General features: G+C 41.9%; 2 protein-coding genes across 2 annotated transcripts in view; one reads left to right on the top strand and one right to left on the bottom strand.

Moving 5' to 3' along the window:
- The window catches only part of LOC106565452 (SPRY domain-containing protein 3), a 55,408-nt gene extending 38,186 nt beyond the window's left edge, over positions 1 to 17,222 (bottom strand). Inside the window, exons 1-6 of the mRNA XM_014132603.2 lie at positions 16,916 to 17,222; positions 16,269 to 16,403; positions 13,064 to 13,139; positions 11,228 to 11,352; positions 6,659 to 6,794; positions 6,146 to 6,331 (exon numbers count right to left, since the gene is read on the bottom strand). Coding sequence (XP_013988078.1) covers positions 6,146 to 6,331; positions 6,659 to 6,794; positions 11,228 to 11,352; positions 13,064 to 13,139; positions 16,269 to 16,396 — 651 coding nt within the window. The 5' untranslated portion in view covers positions 16,397 to 16,403; positions 16,916 to 17,222. The remainder of the gene's footprint in view (positions 1 to 6,145; positions 6,332 to 6,658; positions 6,795 to 11,227; positions 11,353 to 13,063; positions 13,140 to 16,268; positions 16,404 to 16,915) is intronic.
- Positions 17,223 to 18,682: 1,460 nt separating this feature from the next.
- Positions 18,683 to 20,404, top strand: igfbp-6a2 (insulin-like growth factor binding protein 6 paralog A2). The gene is given in 4 exon segments (NM_001279145.1): positions 18,683 to 19,025; positions 19,737 to 19,771; positions 19,936 to 20,058; positions 20,291 to 20,404. Coding segments are annotated over 4 exon segments (615 nt in total).
- Positions 20,405 to 21,013: the final 609 nt, after the last annotated feature.

The following is a 21,013-nucleotide window of genomic DNA, read 5'->3' as shown; positions in this document are numbered from 1 at the left end:
CAGCAAAGATAAGAGAATATTTATAATACTAATTCTGAGTTTAGGTGACCCCATAACTTGGCGGGTGTCTGTATAGCTTGCTTTGATGGCGAGCTATGTACTCAGAATATTGAAAAATGTGCTTTCGCCGAAAAGCTATTTTAAAATCTGACACAGCGGTTGCATAAAGGAGTACTGTATCTATAATTCTTAAAATTATTGTTTTGTATTTTGTCAACGTTTATGATGAGTATTTTTGTAAATTGTTGTGGTCATTCACCAGACGTTTTGGTGGGAATACATTTTCTGAACATCACTCACCAATGTAAAATGCTGTTTTTGGATATAAATATGAACTTTATCGAATAAAACATACATGTATTGTGTAACATGATGTCCTAGGAGTGTCATCTGATGAAGATCGTCAAAGGTTAGTGCTTCATTTAGCTGTGTTTTGGGTTTTTGTGACATATCTCCTTGCTTGGAAAATGGCTGTGTGGTTATTTTTGTCTATGTACTCTCCTAACATAATCTAATGTTTTGCTTTCGCTGTAAAGCCTTTTTGAAATCGGACAATGTGGTTACATTAAGGAGAAGTGTATCTTTAAAATGGTGTAAAATAGTCATATGTTTGAGAAATTGAAATTATTAGATTTTTGATGTTCTGAATTTCGCGCCATGCTATTTTGTCAAACGATCCCGTTAACGGGATCCTATCTCGAAGGGGTCACTAAGAAGTTAAGCACATTTTTACCCCTGAAATTATTAGGCTTGCCATAACAAAGGGATTAAATACTTATTGACCCAAGACTTTTCAGCTTTTATCAATTTGCAAAAATTTTGAAAAACATATTTCCACTTTGACATTATGGGGTATTGTGTATAAGCCAGTGATACAACAAATCTCAACTTAATCAATTTTAAATTCAGGCTGCAACACACCAAAATGTGACTCGTTTCAGGAAACTAGGCGTATGTTGCACGTCACTACTTCACAGGAGAGGCATTTGAACGTAAACACAAATGCCTTCTGGAACATGTGAACTTTCATGTACCTCTTAGGGCTAGGGGGCAGTGTTCGGAAAATCGGATGAATGACGTGCCCAAAGTAAACTGCCTGTTACTCAGGCCCAGAAGCTAGGATATGCATATAATTGGTAACATTGGACAGAAAACACTTTGAATTTTCTAAAACTGTTAAAACAATGTCTGTGAGTATAACAGAACTGATATGGCAGGCGAAAACCCAAGGAAAATCCATCCGGAAAATGTTTTTTTGAGGTCACAGTCCATGTAAATGCTTGTCTATGGGATATTCAAAGGAATTCCTCCCAGATTGCAGTTCCTATGGCTTCCACTAGATGTCAACATTCTTTAGAAAGGGTTTCAGGCTTGTTTTTTGAAAAATTATTGAGTAGTTGTAGTTTTTCCAAGGTGTCTCTCATTAGAAATGTAGTCTTGTTGCGCGCGTGAATGAGGTGCGCGCTCTTCCGTTATTTATCTTCCCTATCGAACATACTATTCGACATCTTACATTTTATTCTTTATTTAGATAGTAGACTACCTGAGGATTAATTAGAAACATCGTTTGACTTGTTTGGACGAACTTTAATGGTAACTTTTTGGATTAGTTTGTATGCATGTTGAACGAGTGAATTACTGAATCAAGCGCGCCAACTAAACGGACATTTTTGGATATAAAGAAGGAATTTATCGACTAAAACGACCATTTGTTGTGTAGCTGGGACCCTTGGGATTGCAAATAGAGAAAGATCTTCAAAGGTAAGTGATTTATTTTGTCGCTATGTGTTACTTTTGTGACGCCTGTGCTGGTTTGGAAAAGTATTTTGGTGTCGGGCGCTGTCCTCAGATAATCGCATGGTATGCTTTCGCCGTAAAGCCTTTTTGAAATCTGACAACGCGGTTGGATTAACAAGAAGTTAAGCTTTTAAATGATGTAGGACACTTGTATGTTCATGAATGTTTAGTATTAAAAAATATATATTTGAATTTGGCGTGCTCCAGCTTCACCAGATGTTGTCGATTTTGATCCGTGTGCTAAGTTAATGACACACTTGTATGCCATCTGTAAATATGACAAAAAAATGTTAAATTATTTGGTTTAGCCATGGTAAAAGAGAGGAACCTTCCCGCTAGTAATGATTGACTGAGATAATGGATGGGCTGGATATGTCGAAAGATGAGTTCAGATTGGTCTGCCATGCAGTTTGTTTCTGTATATAACATGAGTTGTTCAGTTTGTGTAGGTAATACTTTCTACCGCAGCTTTTTTGAAAGATATCATGAAGAACTCCAAAAGTGTTGCTAATGCTCCAAAAGTGTTGCTAATGCATCGTGCCATGCTGACTCTCTCCGACTCTGAAAATGAATCAGATAATGGGGAAATTCCTGATTTAGGTAAAACATGTTCATTGAACCAGACATTGTAGTCTCAGAAATAGTGATCAACAGTGTGGTTATCTCGGAAAAAGATGAACATGTTTTGAAATCAGTGGAATGCCCGATGGAAGCAGAGTATGAAAGTTAAGGAGGGATACAATTCTGGCATTTGATGGCAAATATGCATAGGGAGTCAAAGAGAACACATAGAAGGCTGTTGTATAAAACACGTGTCTACGGATTACATCTTCAAACTAAGGGCAACCATGGCATCCGTGACAGAGAGGGAGAAGCGTCCATCCATGTATACAGGTAAGAGAGTCTAGCTAGCTACATTTTCAGATATTAAACATTTTGAATTCTGTCAGAATGTTGTTTTCATTGTAAGTTAAAGCGTACTGTTAGCTTGCTAGCTAACGTTAGCTGGTTGGCTCGCTAGTTAGCTTTATGTGTATGTTCTGTGTAGTAATATTATTTGTATCTCAGAAATCATTGTTAGTTATTGCCTAATGTTAGCTAGCTAACATTGAACTTAGTTGGTTAGCTTTAGCTACCTGCAGATTCATGCATGATGGCCAGCTATGACAGTCAGTTTGTATTGCTAGTGGTATGGCTTGGGATTATTGCGACATTCAAAACAACTGGGAACTGGGAACTGACTTCCAACTTCAGTGCGTTTAAGACAACTGGAAACTGGAGAAAAAAAAACTAGCTCCAACTGAAAAATAATTTTGAACGGTGAAACAACTCGGAATTCCAATTTGGGAGCCCCGACTTTCCGACCCAAAGACCACTATCTTCATGATTTGACCTTGTATTTTTCCAAGTTCCCAGTTGTCTTGAAAGCACCATTAGGTTCATTGTTTTGCTAGCTAGCTAGCTATCTACAGGTCTAATTAAAAGACTCTTCCACAGATGATTACATAACCCACCAAGTTAGTGTGTCTGGGGGTGATTACAGTCATCTATTGTATTTCATGAACATGTGTACATGTGTACATGGTGACCAATCCACTTAGCTAGATGTGGCTGGGAGGTGGTTATAGCATTTCTTATGACCCATCAATTTAGACAACTAATATTTATAAAATATTTATACAATATTTATCTGGACACTTTCTATTTGTGATATTGCTACTATGCAAGTAACCACTTCACTGTACCATTTACATCTTCTGTATCCTGCATCTGACAAATAAACTTTGATTTTATTTCATATAGTGTGTGTTTACCAGAGGCGGTAATGTGAAGAACAACATGACCTGCACCAAAGTCAGATTAGGATATAGGCCAAGGACTAGATAACGTGTATTTTTGCTTCTGCTTTCACCACTTTTAGTCTTGAAACCTTTGGTTGTTTACTACAGTGCCTTACTCCGTTTAGCGCATTGCCTCACATATGAATCGTTAAAAAGATGGGTGGGGCTTAAGAGGGTGTGAACGATGCTGAATGGGTGTAGAAGAAGAGCTCTCCAGTAGGTGTACCAAAACATTCAAGAGCCATTTTCTCAAAAGTGGGGTTACAAGATTAGCAAATTTCAAAGCAGAATTACTTTCCCGATGTTCCTCAACTGCAGTGTATGATATACCATTTTCTAGCTCTGAGTCTCTACTTTTATCCAATGTCAAAAACACCATTGAAAATGTTGCTACAGTGGGGGAAAAAAGTATTTGATCCCCTGCTGATTTTGTACGTTTTCCCACTGACAAAGAAAGGATCAGTCTATAATTTTAATAGTAGGTTTATTTGAACAGTGAGAGACAGAATAACAACAAAAAATCCAGAAAAACGCATGTCAAAAATGTTATAAAATGATTTGCATTTTAATGAGGGAAATAAGTATTTGACCCCTCTGCAAAACATGACTTTGACCCCACCACAAAACATGGTGGAAAAACCCTTGTTGGCAATCACAGAGGTCAGACGTTTCTTGTAGTTGGCCACCAGGTTTGCACACATCTCAGGAGGGATTTTGTCCCACTCCTCTTTGCGGATCTTCTCCAAGTCATTAAGGTTTCGAGGCTGACGTTTGGCAACTCGAACCTTCAGCTCCCTCCACAGATTTTCTATGGGATTAAGGTCTGGAGACTGGCTAGGCCACTCCAGGACCTGAATGTGCTTCTTCTTGAGCCACTCCTTTGTTGCCTTGGTCGTGTGTTTTGGGTCATTGTCATGCTGGAATACCCATCCACGACCCATTTTCAATGCCCTGGCTGAGGGAAGGAGGTTCTCACCCAAGATTTGACAGTACATGGCCCCGTCCATCGTCCCTTTGATGCGGTGAAGTTGTCCTGTCCCCTTAGCAGAAAAACACCCCCAAAGCATAATGTTTCCACCTCCATGTTTGACGGTGGAGATGGTGTTCTTGGGGTCATAGACAGCATTCCTCCTCCTCCAAACACGGCGAGTTGAGTTGATGTCAAAGAGCTCCATTTTGGTCTCATCTGACCATTCAGATGCTCATTGGCAGACTTCAGACGGGCCTGTATATGTATTCTTGAGCAGGGGGACCTTGCGGGCGCTGCAGGATTTCAGTCCTTCACAGCGTAGTGTGTTACCAATTGTTTTCTTGGTGACTATGGTCCCAGCTGCCTTGAGATCATTGACAAGATCCTCCCGTGTAGTTCTGGGCTGATTCCTCACCGTTCTCATGATCATTGCAACTCCACGAGGTGAGATCTTGCATGGAGCCCCAGGCCGAGGGATATTGACAGTTCTTTTGTGTTTCTTCCATTTGCGAATAATCGCACCAAATGTTGTCACCTTCTCACCAAGCTGCTTGGCGATGGTCTTGTAGCCCATTCCAGCCTTGTGTAGGTCTACAATCTTGTCCCTGACATCCTTGGAGAGCTCTTTGGTCTTGGCCATGGTGGAGAGTTTGGAATCTGATTGATTGATTGCTTCTGTGGACAGGTGTCTTTTTTACAGGTAACAAGCTGCGGTTAGGAGCACTCCCTTTAAGAGTGTGCTCCTAATCTCAGCTCGTTACCTGTATAAAAGACACCTGGGAGCCAGAAATCTTTCTGATTGAGAGGGGGTCAAATACTTATTTCCCTCATTAAAATGCAAATCAATTTATAACATTTTTGACATGCATTTTTCTGGATATTTTTGTTGTTATTCTGTCTCTCACTGTTCAAATAAACCTACCATTAAAATTATAGACTGATCCTTTCTTTGTCAGTGGGCAAACATACAAAATCAGCAGGGGATCAAATACTTTTTTCCCCCACTGTACATAGGACTGAATCAAGATGGTCGTTCACAGATGTGGAAAAAGGTTGTGTGAAAACTTTCTGAAGGCACTGTAGTTAGATTGCTAAAAGCAAAGTCAAATTGATTGCATGATTGTATAATTGATTCATTAATGCATACATGGCTGTCTCTGAAAAATGGACATCAAACATTTCAAATGTCATGATATTGAACTCAAAAGATCCGTCTGGATCAAGTGCCATTTTGAAGTGATATCGTTATGATATCGGGTACCGTGATGGTAGCGAGTATCGTGATACTAAACCTTGTTACCAGTAAATATTCTGGTATCGTGACAACACTAATTCTAAGTGGTATGCTAGTATGGACATTGGAACGTAATCATACCCTCTCTTTCGTCATACAAAGGTTGTTTATTCATAGTCATACACAATTTACATAATATGTATGTTGAGAAGATGAGGTGTAACAATCACTACAAGAAGATCATGTGAATAACATTAATTCAGTATGTAGCCTAGAAGACAACAGGCAAGACCAGGTCCTTACCGTCCCGGTGACCCTGACGTCATGGAGACGCCCCCACTCGTCCTCGTGGCTGTCAACCATCATTAGTCCGTCCTCCTCCATCCCCCACTCAGCCTGCAGATCCAGCTGCACCTCCTCCCCCAAGGAGTGCATCCCCACGGCCGGGTAGAGTGCCTCTGGAGACCCTGGGACCACGACCGTGCCCACCTGGACGCAAACACAATGTTACTATGTCCGATGGGTGACAGATAGATGGAGTCTGGACCAGTCCAGGACCATTGAGTACTAGACCCAGTCTCAGACCAAAGCCTTGATCCTGACTGCACACGTGGTCTCACGAGTAAGACTATGAAATTAAGACTCAATCTCTGTGGCCCAATCTGCATTCATGGCATATGGAGGTGTTACATATCATAGAAAATATAAATACCAGACGAAGGTAGGGTAATCTTTCTCCAATTACAGCAAGATCTTGATTGTATGTTGTAGGCCTACAGGTGTGTGAAAGAGAATAAGACTAAGAGCTTAGCTTACTTCTTTTCCGTTCTTGGTGAAGAGGACTGTTGTTCGTCCATCCTCCAACGACTCTAGGTAGATCCCACAGCCGATACGATCGCCACGGTTACATTTGGGCCCAAATTGCTGTCCAACAGTGTTCCCATTGTACAGCCTGTTGAATGGCAGAGAGGTGAGATGTGAGCGTGCTGGCTGAGCAACAGCTGGCAGGCTACAAAAGGAAACACCAACATAAATTGTCTAGGGGGTTGGCCCACCACGAGACGCCAGAACAGCTTCAATGTGCCTTGGCATGAATTCAACAAGTATCTGATGCTCTACTGGAGGGACTTGACACCATTCTTCCACAAGAAATTCCATAATTTTGTGTTTTGTTGATGGTAGTGGGAAATGCTGTCTCAGGCGCCATTCCAGAATCTCCCATTAGTGTTCAATTGGGTTGAGATCTGGTGACAGACAGAAACACACACACACACTTTAAACCTCCTATGCTCCTTTGAACCCACCTTTCAATGTCACTGAGATCTCTTCTTCTAGCCATGGTAGCCAAAATAATTGCCAACTGGCATTTTATACATGACCCTAAGCATCACAACAGTAGACAAAGTAGTAGAACTGAGACGATAAACCAAAAATGATCGACACCGACCATACCAATCACTTATCGCAGGCTTTTTGCTGATATTGTCATCACCATAAGTAGCCTATACTAGAGAAATGTGAAGTTTGAAATGAAATAAGTTAGCTAATATGTGTGATTGTTAATGGGACAATTGATAGTTATCCTGTTATGGCTAGGGGGCAGTATTTTCACGGCCGGATAAAAAACGTACCCGATTTAATCTGATTATTAGTCCTGCCCAGAAACTAGAATATGCATATAATTATTAGCTTTGGATAGAAAACACTCCAAAGTTTCTAAAACTGTTTGAATGGTGTCTGTGAGTATAACAGAACTCATTTGGCAGGCCAAAACCTGAGAAGATTCCTTACAGGAAGTGCCCTGTCTGACAATTTCTTGGCCTTCTTGATTATCTCTATCCATTACAGGGGATCTCTGCTGTTACGTGACACTTCCTACGGCTCCCATGGGCTCTCAGAAGGCGGCAAAAAGCTGAATCGTGGCTTTGCAGGCAATGGCTGAAAAAAAGTACCGCGTTTGGATAGTGGCCGGTCACAGTACTATGAAACTCAGGCTCGTGCACGAGGGGATCCCATGCTTTTATTTTCTCTCTCTTTGTACGTATACACGCTTTCCCGGTCGGAATATTATCGCTTTTTTACGAGAAAAATGGCATAAAAATGTATTTTAAACAGCGGTTGACATGCTTCGAAGTACGGTAATGGAATATTTAGAATTTTTTTGTCACGAAATGCATCGTGCTCGTGACCCTTATTTACACTTCGGATAGTGTCTTGAACGCACGAACAAAACGCCGCTATTTGGATATAACAATGGATTATTTTGAACCAAACCAACATTTGTTATTGAAGTAGCAGTCCTGGGAGTGCATTCTGACGAAGAACACCAAAGGTAATCAAACTTTTCTAATAGTAAATCGGAGTTTGGTCAGGGCTAAACTTGGTGGGTGTCTAAATAGCTAGCCGTGATGGCTGGGCTATCTACTCAGAATATAGCAAAATGTGCTTTCACCGAAAAGCTATTTTAAAATCAGACACCTCGATTGCACAAAGGAGTTCTGTATCTATAATTCTTAAAATAATTGTTATGTTTTTTGTGAACGTTTATCGTGAGTAATTTAGTAAATTCACCGGAGGTTTGCGGGGGTATGCTAGTTCTGAACGTCACATGCTAATGTAAAAAGCTGGTTTTTGATATAAATATGAACTTGATTGAACAAAACATGCATGTATTGTATAACATAATGTCCTAGGTGTGTCATCTGATGAAGATCATCAAAGGTTAGTGCTGCATTTAGCTGTGGTTTTGTTTTTTGTGACATTATATGCTAGCTTGAAAAATGGGTGTCTGATTATTTCTGGCTGGGTACTCTGCTGACATAATCTAATGTTTTGCTTTCGCTGTAAAGCCTTTTTGAAATCGGACAGTGTGGTTAGATAAAGGAGAGTCTTGTCTTTAAAATGCTGTAAAACAGTCATATGTTTGAAAAATGGAAGTTTTTGTATTTTTGAGGAATTTGTAATTCGCGCCACGCCTATCATTGGATATTGGAGCAGGTGTTCCGCTAGCGGAACGTCTAGATGTAAGAGGTTATAACCATAACTAATAGAATTAGTAGTTTAAAGGATAAAAAAAGTGATGCACATTAATGTTATAAACGTATTGTTCTATTTATCGTTATCGCATCAGTTCAAGCAATTTATCGCGATATGGATTTTTGTCTATATTGCCGCCCAGCTCTACCAAGCAGTGTTTCTCAACTTAGGTTGAATGTTCGTAAAGTGGTGCTGTGGAGCGTTCAAAATAAATCTGTTGAGTAACATTAGGCCTATTTCTCTATTCCCTTCTAGAACATACCATTGAAATGATCTCTATGCATTCTAAAGCAAACTGATGCTAGAATGTTGAGGTAGACCTTCATTCAAAACTTTTAAAAATAGGAGATTTTAGAGTATGTACGGGATACACATGGTATACACCGTCCAACGACTTCCTTACTTGCAGGTTCCTTCTCGACAATGCAATAAAAATAAGAAACAAGGCAACAGTAAACATTTTGTCCCCCATAAATTATGCAGAACCCACACTTGGGCCAATTGAGATATCGCGTGTAACTAACACATTTCAGTTAATTACTTTAGCTCCCGGCTTGGACCAATCAGTAAAACTTTGCAAGACGCATCATTCCCCCAAGGTTTCATCTAACTCGGCCCAGTGCTGTCTGAAATATCGTGTGTGACTAACGGACAAATGAACGGACGGACGAAGACAGATCCACAGTCCCTTCCCGAATTTCATCATGGGGGACAATAATAAAAGATAGGAATACATAAAGTAAATGGCTCAGTAGAATAGAATAAACATGTTAGTATAATACAGGAAGGTACAATTTATAGTCCAATATTTACACGTGTTTTGGGGAAGGGGATTTGGGGGAAATGTGTTTATATTGTGCAGTATTTACCACTCATAATAAGAGTCTGGTAGCTGCAGTTGTGATGCGTTGTGTGTGTGTGTGGGGGTGTGTGCGTGAGTGCATGTTTGCTAAGGTGCGGAGAAGCAGAGCCGGTGGTCAGTCCAGTTCAAGTGTTCAGCAGTCTGATGGCTTGTAGATAAAAACTGTCTCTGAGCCTGTTGATATCAGACCTCATGCTCTGATACCATCTGCCCAACGGTAAGGGTGAAAACAGCTCGTGGCGGGGGGTCCTTGATGATGCTGCGGGTCTTCCTCAGGCACCGTTTCAGGTAGATGTCCTGGATTATTTTATTTATTTAACTAGGCAAGTCAGTTAAGAACAAATTCTTATTAACCAGGACGACGCTGAGCCAATTGTGCGCCGCCCTATGGGACGCCCAATCACGGTCAGATGTGATGCAGCCTGGATTTGAACCAGGTACTGCAGTGACGCCTCTTGCACTGAGATGCAGTGTCTTAGACCACTGCGCCACTTGGGAGCCCAGGAGCACGGTGGGTGGGAGCACGGCCCCAGTGATGTACTGGGTCTTGCAGTCGTGGACGATGCAATTCCCATACAAGGCCGTGATGCAACCGGTCAGGACGCTCTCGATGCTGCAGCGTTAGTATTTGGAGAAGACCCGGGGTGACATTCCGAATTTCTTCAGCCACCTTAGGAAGTAGAGGTGCTGTTCCACCCTCTTGACAAGACTGGTGGTGTTGTTGGTCCATGACAAGTCCTCGGTGATGTGGATGCCGTTGAACTTAACTGTTAACTCTCTCTACTCCCTCTTAACTCTCTCTACTGCAGTCCCGTTGATGTGGATTGGAGCATGTTCTCTCCTCTGCTTCCTGAAGTCAACAATCAGCTCCTTTGTTTTGCTGCAATTGAGGGAGAGGTTGTTGTCCTGGCACCACAATGCCAGTTCACTTACCTCCTCCCTATAGGCTGACTCGTCATTGTTGGTTATCAGGGCTACAACCGTAGTGTTGTCAGCAAACTTGATGATGGAGTTGGAGTCGTGCAAAACCACACAGTTGTGGGTGAACAGGTATAACAGAGGCCTGAGGACACACCCCTGGGGGGCCCCTCTGTTAAGAGTCATTGTAGAGGAGGTGTTGTTGCCAATCCTCACAGCCTTTGGTCTGCCTGTGAGGAAGTCCAGGATCCAGTTGCAGAGGGTGGTGTCCAGCACACACTCTGAGGATGCGGCCAGGGATGCCATCTGGGCCGGCAGCTTTGTGAGTATTCACTCTTTTGGGAGTTTTCCTCACATCAGCCTCTGAGAGCGAAAGCACTTGGTCATCCGGAGCAGCGAGTCTTCCGAATCGAGGGTAGAATATGTTAAGCTTGTCTGGTAGGGAGGCTTCGATGGGCACCACACAGCTGGATTTGCCTTTGTAGTCTGTGATAGTCTCTTGTTCTTGCCACATGCGTCGCGACTCTGATTTGTCGAACATCAATTAAAGTTAAATTCAATTAACTTACTTGCCATCATCAGCGTGGTAGGCCACTGAGTGCGGGAGCCAGCCAGGCTGATGATCCAGCTTGTAGTACTGAGGCACCAGGCCAACAGCAATCATCCCCCTCACCCCTGTGTCAACGATGGTCACCTGAAAACATCACAGACCACTTCACTTAAAAACAATAGCATGAGCAAGAGGTCCTAACATGCTCAAAAGTCCTCATTCATATTTCCCTGTGGGGTGGCAGTCAGACAGCTGTTCACGAGCACCTGCAACTACACACTTTCCTACCGAAAGCAATTCATTATGACATCATACCTGAGGGCCGCTTGAGTAGAAGGAGTGCAATCAGAACACTGACAGATCCAGAGCGCTGAAAAGGGGAAACTATTAAGTTCTTCCCCATGACCTCACTAGCATGGTCCCTGGAATATGCAGCAGTCTGTTTCTCTGTATCACATTCTTAATCCCTTTCAGACCTTCCTAATCCTCAGTCAGACTGGTGTGGGCTGTGTCACAAATGGCACCTATGGGCCCTAGTCAAAAGTAGTGCACTCTAAAAGGAAAAGGGTGCCATTTGGGACATAAAGACACTTCAACTGAGATGGACACAGGTGTGCTGGTGATAGACTGAGGTGACAACTGACTGATAGGTGGTTGGGAAAGCACCCCTTGCCCATTGCTAAATGGTCTAAGCCTCAAAAACCAAACATGTTCATATAATAACCATGTAACTTGCAGTTACATGATTGATTAATAAAATCTGTGTTTTGGCAATGATCGTCCTGAAAACGGGAATATTTCAGTGCATGTGTCAAAAAGTAGATAAGACAATAAGAAAAATAATGACATGGCTTCAGTCTTCTGTTTCCATAAACAAGGCTGTGTTTTATTCACTCTAAGGTGTGTCCGTTAATGAAAAGCGGGATATGATTTCCCTTCCATGAAAGTTAAAGCAGGCGCGGGCGTTCAGTCAGACACTCATTATGTCTGCCCAGTCAATCCTCCAATGCCATAGTGTGCATCCCAAATGGCACGCTATTCCCCTATATAGTGGACTATTATGGGCACTGGTCAAAAGTAGTGCATTATAAAGGGAATAGGGTGCCAATTGGGACTCACATATGGACACCAGCAGGACTCCTTCAGGAATCACTCTACTTACCCACTCACTGTCCTGGCATAGCATACAGTAGGCTCAGGAAGCCAACACTAAACACCAGAACCAGACCTCTCCCTATCCCAGAATGTACAGCCAAGTCCTCCTTTCCTGAGCTTTACCAAAACCCAGGATGCTTTTTTACGAGTCTGCTGTCTTTATGATTTAGTCTGGAGGGACTCCTATTAAAAAAGGTACTGGTGAATAACTGGGGAGTTATGTTACACACTGCATACTTTTACGCTGGAAAAACGACCATGTTTGATCCATTTGTCAGATCATTTGTTTAAAAAAAAAGAAGGGTCCAAAAATAACAGTTTGGGTTGGTCTGAAAACTATTTTTACTTAAATGTGTCAGCTAAATTTAGCAGCTGTGCAGTTCTCTGAGGGCAGACAGCAGTTAATCTACAGGGTGCGACTGGCGATGGGCTCAGAATTACGATGCTCTTGACTTGAACGGGACTCTTGACCTGTCAAAAGACTAGCCTATACTACAGTAGGCAACAGTGTGGGAACAACAGGGTACAACAGTGTGGGAACACAATAGAGGCAAGAGACATCTTGACTTGACAACTTGTGTAATATGTCTGTCAAATTTGATTAATAGCTTGGTAATGTTAAATAAATGGACCAAAATGAACTACAAGACCACCAATGCCTGAGTCAGGGATACCTAACTAAATCTGTATTGGAGCCTACCTCAAAGTAGCAGTTTCCTTTGGATAACGGCCTTGGAGCCACGTAGCAGCCAACCTCATCTGAGTTCCCTTGGTAACTGTAAAAGAATTTCAGAAATAACTTTATATTAATCGTATTGTATTTGCAAAAGTATTTGAAAGTATGCAACGAACATTCAAGTGTATGCTACACAGCATACAGTTGTTCTTTAACTTGTGGATGGTACTGGTCATCCAAGACAGTGAGAGGAGAGGAGGACAGTGTGAAATAAAGTATGAGTCTAAAAGCAATCAATCTAGGGGCCGTATCCACAAAGCAAGTGGAAAATGAGTCATAAGTGCTGAGAATATACATTTTACTCCTACTATTATGGGTAAAAATTGAAAACTATGCATGAAGCCTCTTTAGTCCCTCCTAGTCAAAATATATTTAGGAGACCTCATGAGCTGTCCTAACCAGTTAAGAATTACCAGCAGGTGTCTTGATAATAGAAAAATGCAGTGAGTCAGTGGTTCCTGCACCACATGCAATTGCAGTTGTTAAAGTTGCACTATGCAAAAATCTCTCTGACATTTCCTGGTTGCTAATAATCTAATAGTTTGCCTAATTTCAGTTTATGTGACAAAATAAGATAGTATACCATTATACCATCTAAACCACTCTGAAATATATTTTCCATAAGCAAAAATATTGTTGTTTCAGCTGTTTGAAGCTGGTGTACAAAACCGAAAGTAAAAGACTCAAAAACCAAACTTAAGAATGGGAAGCATATAAATAGCTCGCATAGAACCTATTGTGCATGCATATAAATTTGCCAATTGAAAGCATCTAGGGCTTTAGCTGATCTGACAGCTTATGCTTGGTTACAGTTACCCCAGAAAATGTTTTAAGAAACTGCAGAGCCGGCGCAAGATGTGGCTTGGAAAACGTACCTCAAACCTGTGATGAGAAATGTATAAGGATGAGAAATGTGTAGTGCAGCTGTAAGCAAGTGTAAGGTGTTGGATCTGCTGGCTACTAGGGCTTATGTTAACTTTGATTGTGTTCGATGAAAATGATAGACCTTTCAAAAGTATACAATGTTGTATGCAACATTATCGGCAAGTGACTTGATGCCTACTTTGCAAAAGCAATTTAGAGTTGTTAAACGGGATTGCGAATGTGTTGATTTAACGATAATATTGTTAAAATTCTGCTTTTAACAACCATTAAAATTTGTTAAAATATATATATATGCCATATATATTAGGCAATAATTAAGAGTAGGCCAAGGCAAAGTGATCGTGTCAGGCGAAAATTATATCAAACGTTTTACCATTTCAACATTTGATGTACAGTCCCATTCACAGCTGGCGATGGCTCATCGCAAATGGTTATTCCCCATAATTTGCAACAATGTCAATAAGTGTCATCACTATCTTTCCTTTGCGGTACCTCAAACTGCCGTGATTGTGATTACCAGCTGAGATAAACTTTTATGAGTTGATTTTACTCCTAGCTAAGAGTATGTCTGAGCAGTGTCTTAACATCAACCTACTCTGAGCTGGGAGTTTTTTAAGTCTTAAAATAGGTTTTAACAGGATTCCTAGGACGTTTAATGAGATGCTTTGTGGATACGGGCCTAGGACCCAGTACAAACTAACACACCTGAGTCAGCTCATCAAGGACTTGAATCCGGTGTTACTACTTGGCTGCAACAAAAGACTTCACTCACAGTGGGCTTGTTTGGCTTCGACTGCCTTGCAGTCACCGACTGCCTGATCTACAATTCACCTTGAATAATAACTACCTATTATTATTTGCAGATCAGACCATCAGTCACAATTTACCCACATTGCATCACAGATTTGATGTTCTCGAACAAGGCCACCATGCCTGGGTCCCCAGAACCAAGGATAGAGATATTATGACGCATCTGACTGTTCTTTCTCTTTACATTCCTTGGTTCTGTGGACAGGGCCACAGGGTGGCTGTGTTTGAGAATATTAGGGCCGTAATTCATTGTGGGTAAATTGTGTCTGACTGACTGATCTGGGCCCGGTTTCCAAAAAGCATCTTCAGGATAAGTTAATCGTTAGAACCTCCGTAAGAGCATTGTTAAATCTCTGAGCTTATTCCCAAAACCATCGTTATTAACCTTGCACTTGAAAACACTCTTAATCTAACACCTGCCTCAGACCACTCGTAGAACAGCTAAGTGCGTCGTTAAATGCTTTTTTGCCTTCCCGCGGCACTTTAGACACAGAAGATCTCCGCTAAACATAGAATCACATGGTGTATCAATCTCTCTTTGACCGCTGATAACTTCAGAACAAAGTTGACCATAAATAAAAAGCTGCCAATGTCTTTGCAAATGATACAAACAAGGGACGTATAAAATGCTTCAAATGGAAACCAAGATGACTGCATTAAAATAAACAGTAGGATATAGGCCTATTTCAATCATAATGAAATACGTTTCATGTTCAATCAATTGAGTTATATTTTGCTACTTGTAGGATACTGTCTGTAATTTGTCTCTCTCTCTCGATATATATATATATATATATTTGTCTCAATATATATGCTGTACTACGAACTGAATTTCGCTCTGCCCAGAGTAGCCTCTCATGTGCATTTTACCAGTAAGCCTATAGTGTCATGAGTCTTCTCATGTACCCCCAGGGGTCCTAGTACCTCTGGTTGGGAATCACTGGCCTAACATGTGTGCAATGATGTGCCAAATAGGTGATTTTGTGAATTTTTATTGGGTAAGCATTAGAATAAGCCGCCTCAATATTTGCAGCTGTAAGTTGTAATAGGAGCTGATCCGTTTTCAGTACTGTGAATGTTAAGGTAAGATTTGAATGGATAAAGCTGATCCGAGAGCAGCGCTCCCTTTCTTTCCATACTATCAGCATCAACACATGCTCCAACAACGCACTTAGCCACCGTTCTCTCTGCTTTGTGTTTTTGGAAACACATTTTACATCTTCTGCCATTGTTGGGAAACCAGGCTCTGACTGTTCCTTCTCTTTACATTCCCTGCCCAGAACCAGGATAGAGGAACCCTGTTTTGGCTAGTGTCATTATATATTTTTATGTATGAATGTTGCTGTTTATATGTTTATACACTATGTATCTTGATCTTATCTGACTTACCACAACTGATATTCCTTCTGGAAAATAAAGGAATTAAATGCAATCCCTCATTCATCATCCTACACTTGACAGTTTTCATCCCCACCTTAACACGTCTCCGTCTCTCAGCATCCTCTTGAACCTCTCACGGTACCGTACAGCCCCCACCTCGCGAATCTCCCGGATCCTCCGTCTCCAGTTCAGAAAACGGTAATGGAGGTTGATGTCGTCCATCGCTTACCTGAGGACAGAAACAGGAACCTTGAGGTGTTGATCCTCTACCCTACTCTCATATACGTTTTTGAAGTGGCAGCTGCCTATGAATAGCAGGCTGAATAGTTATGGACTAGGATGTTGGTTTTGCATTTGTTTGGTTCAGTTGGATCGAAATCAAACTGAAAAATAAAATGCCCGAAGTAGCTTGTACGAGGGTGTCTAATAATAACACATGTCATGTACGGCGTATTACCTAGTTAATACACAATATACCTAGTTAGCTAGCAATTTATGACACATATCAAATGTTACTAGTCTAGAGCGAACTAGCCAGCTATCTAGCTCCAGCTGCCAACACCTGCAGGGAAATAAATACTGTTAGCTACTGTAGCCGTAGGTTAGCTAGCTATCCACATCAAGTACTTCTCAACCACACACACAGTGAGGAAGAGTTCTGTCCGTACGCAGGACATCCTCTCACACGTCCGGTAACTTCTTGTTTATTTATAAAACACACACAGACTAAAAGTTGCACACCTTATAGTTAAGTTACTGCCTTTCATCTGTGGCCAAATTCCTTGTTGTTTACAAATTTCCCGTACGCGCTCTCCAGCTCCATCAAAACAAATTCCGCTGAGTGCAAATGGCGCGTTCTAATGACATCATGATACCGAAAACATTTGTTTCCGGCAATCTATAAAGTACTCTACTGTAGCTGTTTATTTTAGGCTATAGGCTATTTTTCAGAGAGCATAATTATCTAAATTGAGTTGGCTACACTTGACAGTGAACATTTGTCTTATATATATATAAATGAAACGTGTGTGTGAGTGCGCAAGAGAGAATTTGAGATGACTGTAAAACTATAAAGGAGCCTAATTATGGGGCGGAGCCGTATCTTTTTTTAGAAGGATGAATCCTGAGTTTTGGGGTGGGTTACTAATTGTTAGGTGTGGAAAGGGAGGGCTTCCATAGCTAAAAAAATAAAAAATAAATCTTGATTGTGAAACATTTGAACCGAACAGAGTTCGTATCGTGAACTGGGAATACAGGACTGACAGCAAATGTTTCTTGCTTTTACATATTCGTTGCCAGATTGGCTTCAGCATTAAACAGCAGTGTTTTTTCCTAAAATAAGTAATTTTTAAAGAGGTGGTCTTCCTACAAAATTCTTCACTAGTCCATTATCATGACACACACACACACACACACACACACAGAGGAATGCATTTCCTGTCATGGAAGAATGAATCATGTTTGGCTTAGTCAGCCAAAGTCCCCTATGTTAAGTGGCACTCCGGCACCCTCTCCGTCAATGTCTCTCTGATCAAAGTATGAACGTGCACTTTTACGTCATTAAACTACTCTTTTGTGTTCATTATTTGTTATTTTAAGCTAAGCCATGGCAACTGCAAATGCAAACATTCCATTTAATGGGGTCATTAAACTTTGGATGTGAGTGACTAATGCCTTGATTAGAATTCCTTTGGTGTTTGACTGTACATTCCAAAGTTCCAAAGACGGTAGCCCACATTTCAAACAGCTCAGGTGTTCAGTCGTAAAGTACAGTAAATGAATAGGATTTAGACCAGTGCCTGATGCAACGGTTTAACAAGATTGCTGTTGGAACCTGTCCAAATTCATTATCAGGCTTCTTCATCAATAACCATCAAAGCACAGGTGAAGTATGTACAAGGGTTATTCTCAGTTTGTATACACAGAAGAGGACACTTAATCAAACATATATGTTTTCTATAAACAAATGTTCTCATCACCAGCCTGTCATTTTAAATGTGTCAGTAATGCTTACTTGCAAAACATATAAATCAAATGTATTCCCGGTGGAAAAACAATAATGCTGAATATGACACAGCAATAATGACACATTCATGATGGGGTTACAGCTAACCCTATTTCACCAGCAGGCACTGGTAAAGGAAAGGTGTGTGTGTCAGAGACAAGGGGAAGTGGGGGTGTGTTCAGCAATCTGGAAATGAGAGGGGAGACTAATATTCCTCTCTCCCTCTTCCTTCCCCCTCCCTCTCCCTCCACCTTTTGGCTCTTTAAAAGCCGCTGTCCGTGGTGTCTGTCTGCTTCATTATCGCTCTGTTGTAGCTGGAGGGGATTCCTATCCACTCTGCCTCGCGTCTCCCAACCAACAACTGGAACTGAGCTGAATAAGAACAAACCTCAGACAACAGCCTACCTGACATTGAAACTCACTATCTGGCATTGAAACAAATAGGAACCTCCTGGACTATTACTTAACTTTTGTTGGTGGACCACGTGTATCTTGAGGGAAACATGCTTCTGTACCCTGACCTTCTGGCCCTGCTCTTCCTCCAGCTTGCCCTCTCCAGCCCGTGGACGCTAGCCTCCCGGCTTCCCCCTCTCAGAGGAAGGAGTCCCTCCAGTAAGGGCTTACAGGGGGCTAGAGCCCCCAACGAGAGGCAACAGTCTGGGGAGCTCAGCACCACCGTCCTGTTCCTGGGGGAGCCCTGTGGGGTCTACACCCTGAGCTGTGCCCGAGGACTCCGCTGTGCCCCACCACTGGGAGACCCCAGCCCCCTCCAGGCCCTTCTGCAGGGCAGGGGAGTCTGCGGCAATGCCAGTGAACCCAGCCCTTCTGAGAGTCCCCAGCCCAAAGGTAAGACACCTACTACAGCAGAGAGGGAGATGCCACTCAGTTACATCTGGTGGGATGGAGGAGGGGGTACTGTAAACTGTAACTAAAATCAATGCTAAATTGAGCTTTTGCAGATAGTTCACTTGACCTAGTTATAGGCTGTATAACAAGGGCCCAGAGTTTATCCTTGTCAGGGTATAGAGATGACGCCAGCGCTGTATATCTTAGACAAATAAATACATGTTGCTCTGATGACTTTGTTGTGATAAGAAAGGTCCCGATTGTGAGATTGTATTGGCCTGTGGAAGTGGAAAATGTGTAGCTTCATCAGAAGTAAGAAATACAGCTAGGTCGTAATGCAGCACACAATTGGCACTGACAGTAGTTTACATTGGAGACAGAGCCAAGATCAGTATGCAGTGCTCCAAACTCAGCCACAAGACTTAGGATTTCTTTCAAATAAATCTATGCTCAGACTCCACCAGGAATTCATTTGTTTTGTGTGTGGGAAATGTTCTTCTCTTAAATAATCCCAGTTACGTCATGTTAACCTCACCAGCAGCTGGTAATTTTACTCTACAACCTGTTATTAATGCCAATCTGTGAACATGATATGTGACTCTACCTACTGGTTTGTCTCTGCCACTGCATTAATCAGATATTTCACTAATCAGTTACTGTGGTAATGTAATCCATTACTATGCTAAAGCTGTTGTCATGTATTTTTTCCAGCCACACTCCCGACACCCACTGAAGACCTGGAGAAGGTGAAATCCCTTACTTAAGACATTTCACAATGAGGACATGTTGTACTTCTAAATGTGTGAAGGATTGTGTTAAGCGATAGAATTGAAAGACAATAAAATGTGCACCTGAGATAGGGGCGGGGGTTTTAATAATGAAAACCCACTCTCTCTCCGTCTCTCTCTAGGCTCCGTGTCGTAAGCTGCTGAACACTGTACTTAAAGGTCTTGAGCCCATGGTCTTCCAGTCAGACCGTGGCGATATCTATATGCCCAACTGTGACAAGCGTGGTTTCTTCAGAAAGAAACAGGTAGGTTTAGAAGCAGACTAGTTTATGCATGTATAGCAGAGGTGGTTCGCCAAACTATGCTTGGATGATGAGTAACCTTGCCGAAGTAGGAGTTCAGTGGACCAACTCAATCTTTAGTTGCAGGCTGGACTCGATACCTGGTCAGAAATGTTTGTGTGTATGTGTTTGAGTGTCGTTGTTGTGTCCTATACAAAACTGCACATCTCTAATTGGCTTTATCTCTGTGTGGCAGTGTCGGTCGTCTCGGGGCATGCACCGCGGTCACTGCTGGTGTGTGAATGAGAGTGGCATGCCAACATCATCACACACAAGCCCAGAGGGCACCCTGATCTGTGACAATGTATGAGAGGGCACTGCCCAGTCCAACACACCCTGAAGTCGGGAATATTGACCAATGGGTGAGGATCGAGAGGAAAAGCAAGATGAGGAGAAAAGAGAGGAATAGAAGAAGAACGGAAGAGCTGCCCAAAGTGCTGGACACTAAATGGCCAATACATGCAAAATTCACCCTAACTGCATCCCAAATGGCACCCTTTGTAGGGAATAGGGTGCCATTTCAGATGCATTCCCTACTACACTACTACCTACAAGTACATTTTTCCAATTGCATTTCTCGGGCAGGTCATTCGCTTTATCCATCCCTGTTTGTTTGGTGTCACAGCGCCCTCTAGTGATGAGTTGTGATACAGTTCAAACCAGAGAGATTATTTACTAAATAGGCTTCACCTGAGTTTAGACTGGATGGGTATGAAATTATTGCACTTTTTGGTTTCAACATCTGTACTCTGTGTTATAAATATGCAGAGTTGTGAGTTAATTCTATAACCTAACTCAAAGTGGGTAGACCTGTAGTAGACTACATCCCCAATCCCATTCACCCGCTACGTCCCATGACAGTCTAAGCCAGGGTACTCAACTCTTACCCTATGAGGTCCGGAGGCTGCTGTTTTTCTGT

The sequence above is a fragment of the Salmo salar genome, chromosome ssa12 (assembly GCF_905237065.1).
Source record: "Salmo salar chromosome ssa12, Ssal_v3.1, whole genome shotgun sequence".
NCBI classification, from domain to species: Eukaryota; Metazoa; Chordata; class Actinopteri; order Salmoniformes; family Salmonidae; genus Salmo; species Salmo salar.
Note: the sequence above shows the minus strand (reverse complement) of the source record. Positions and strands in the feature narration are given on the sequence as shown.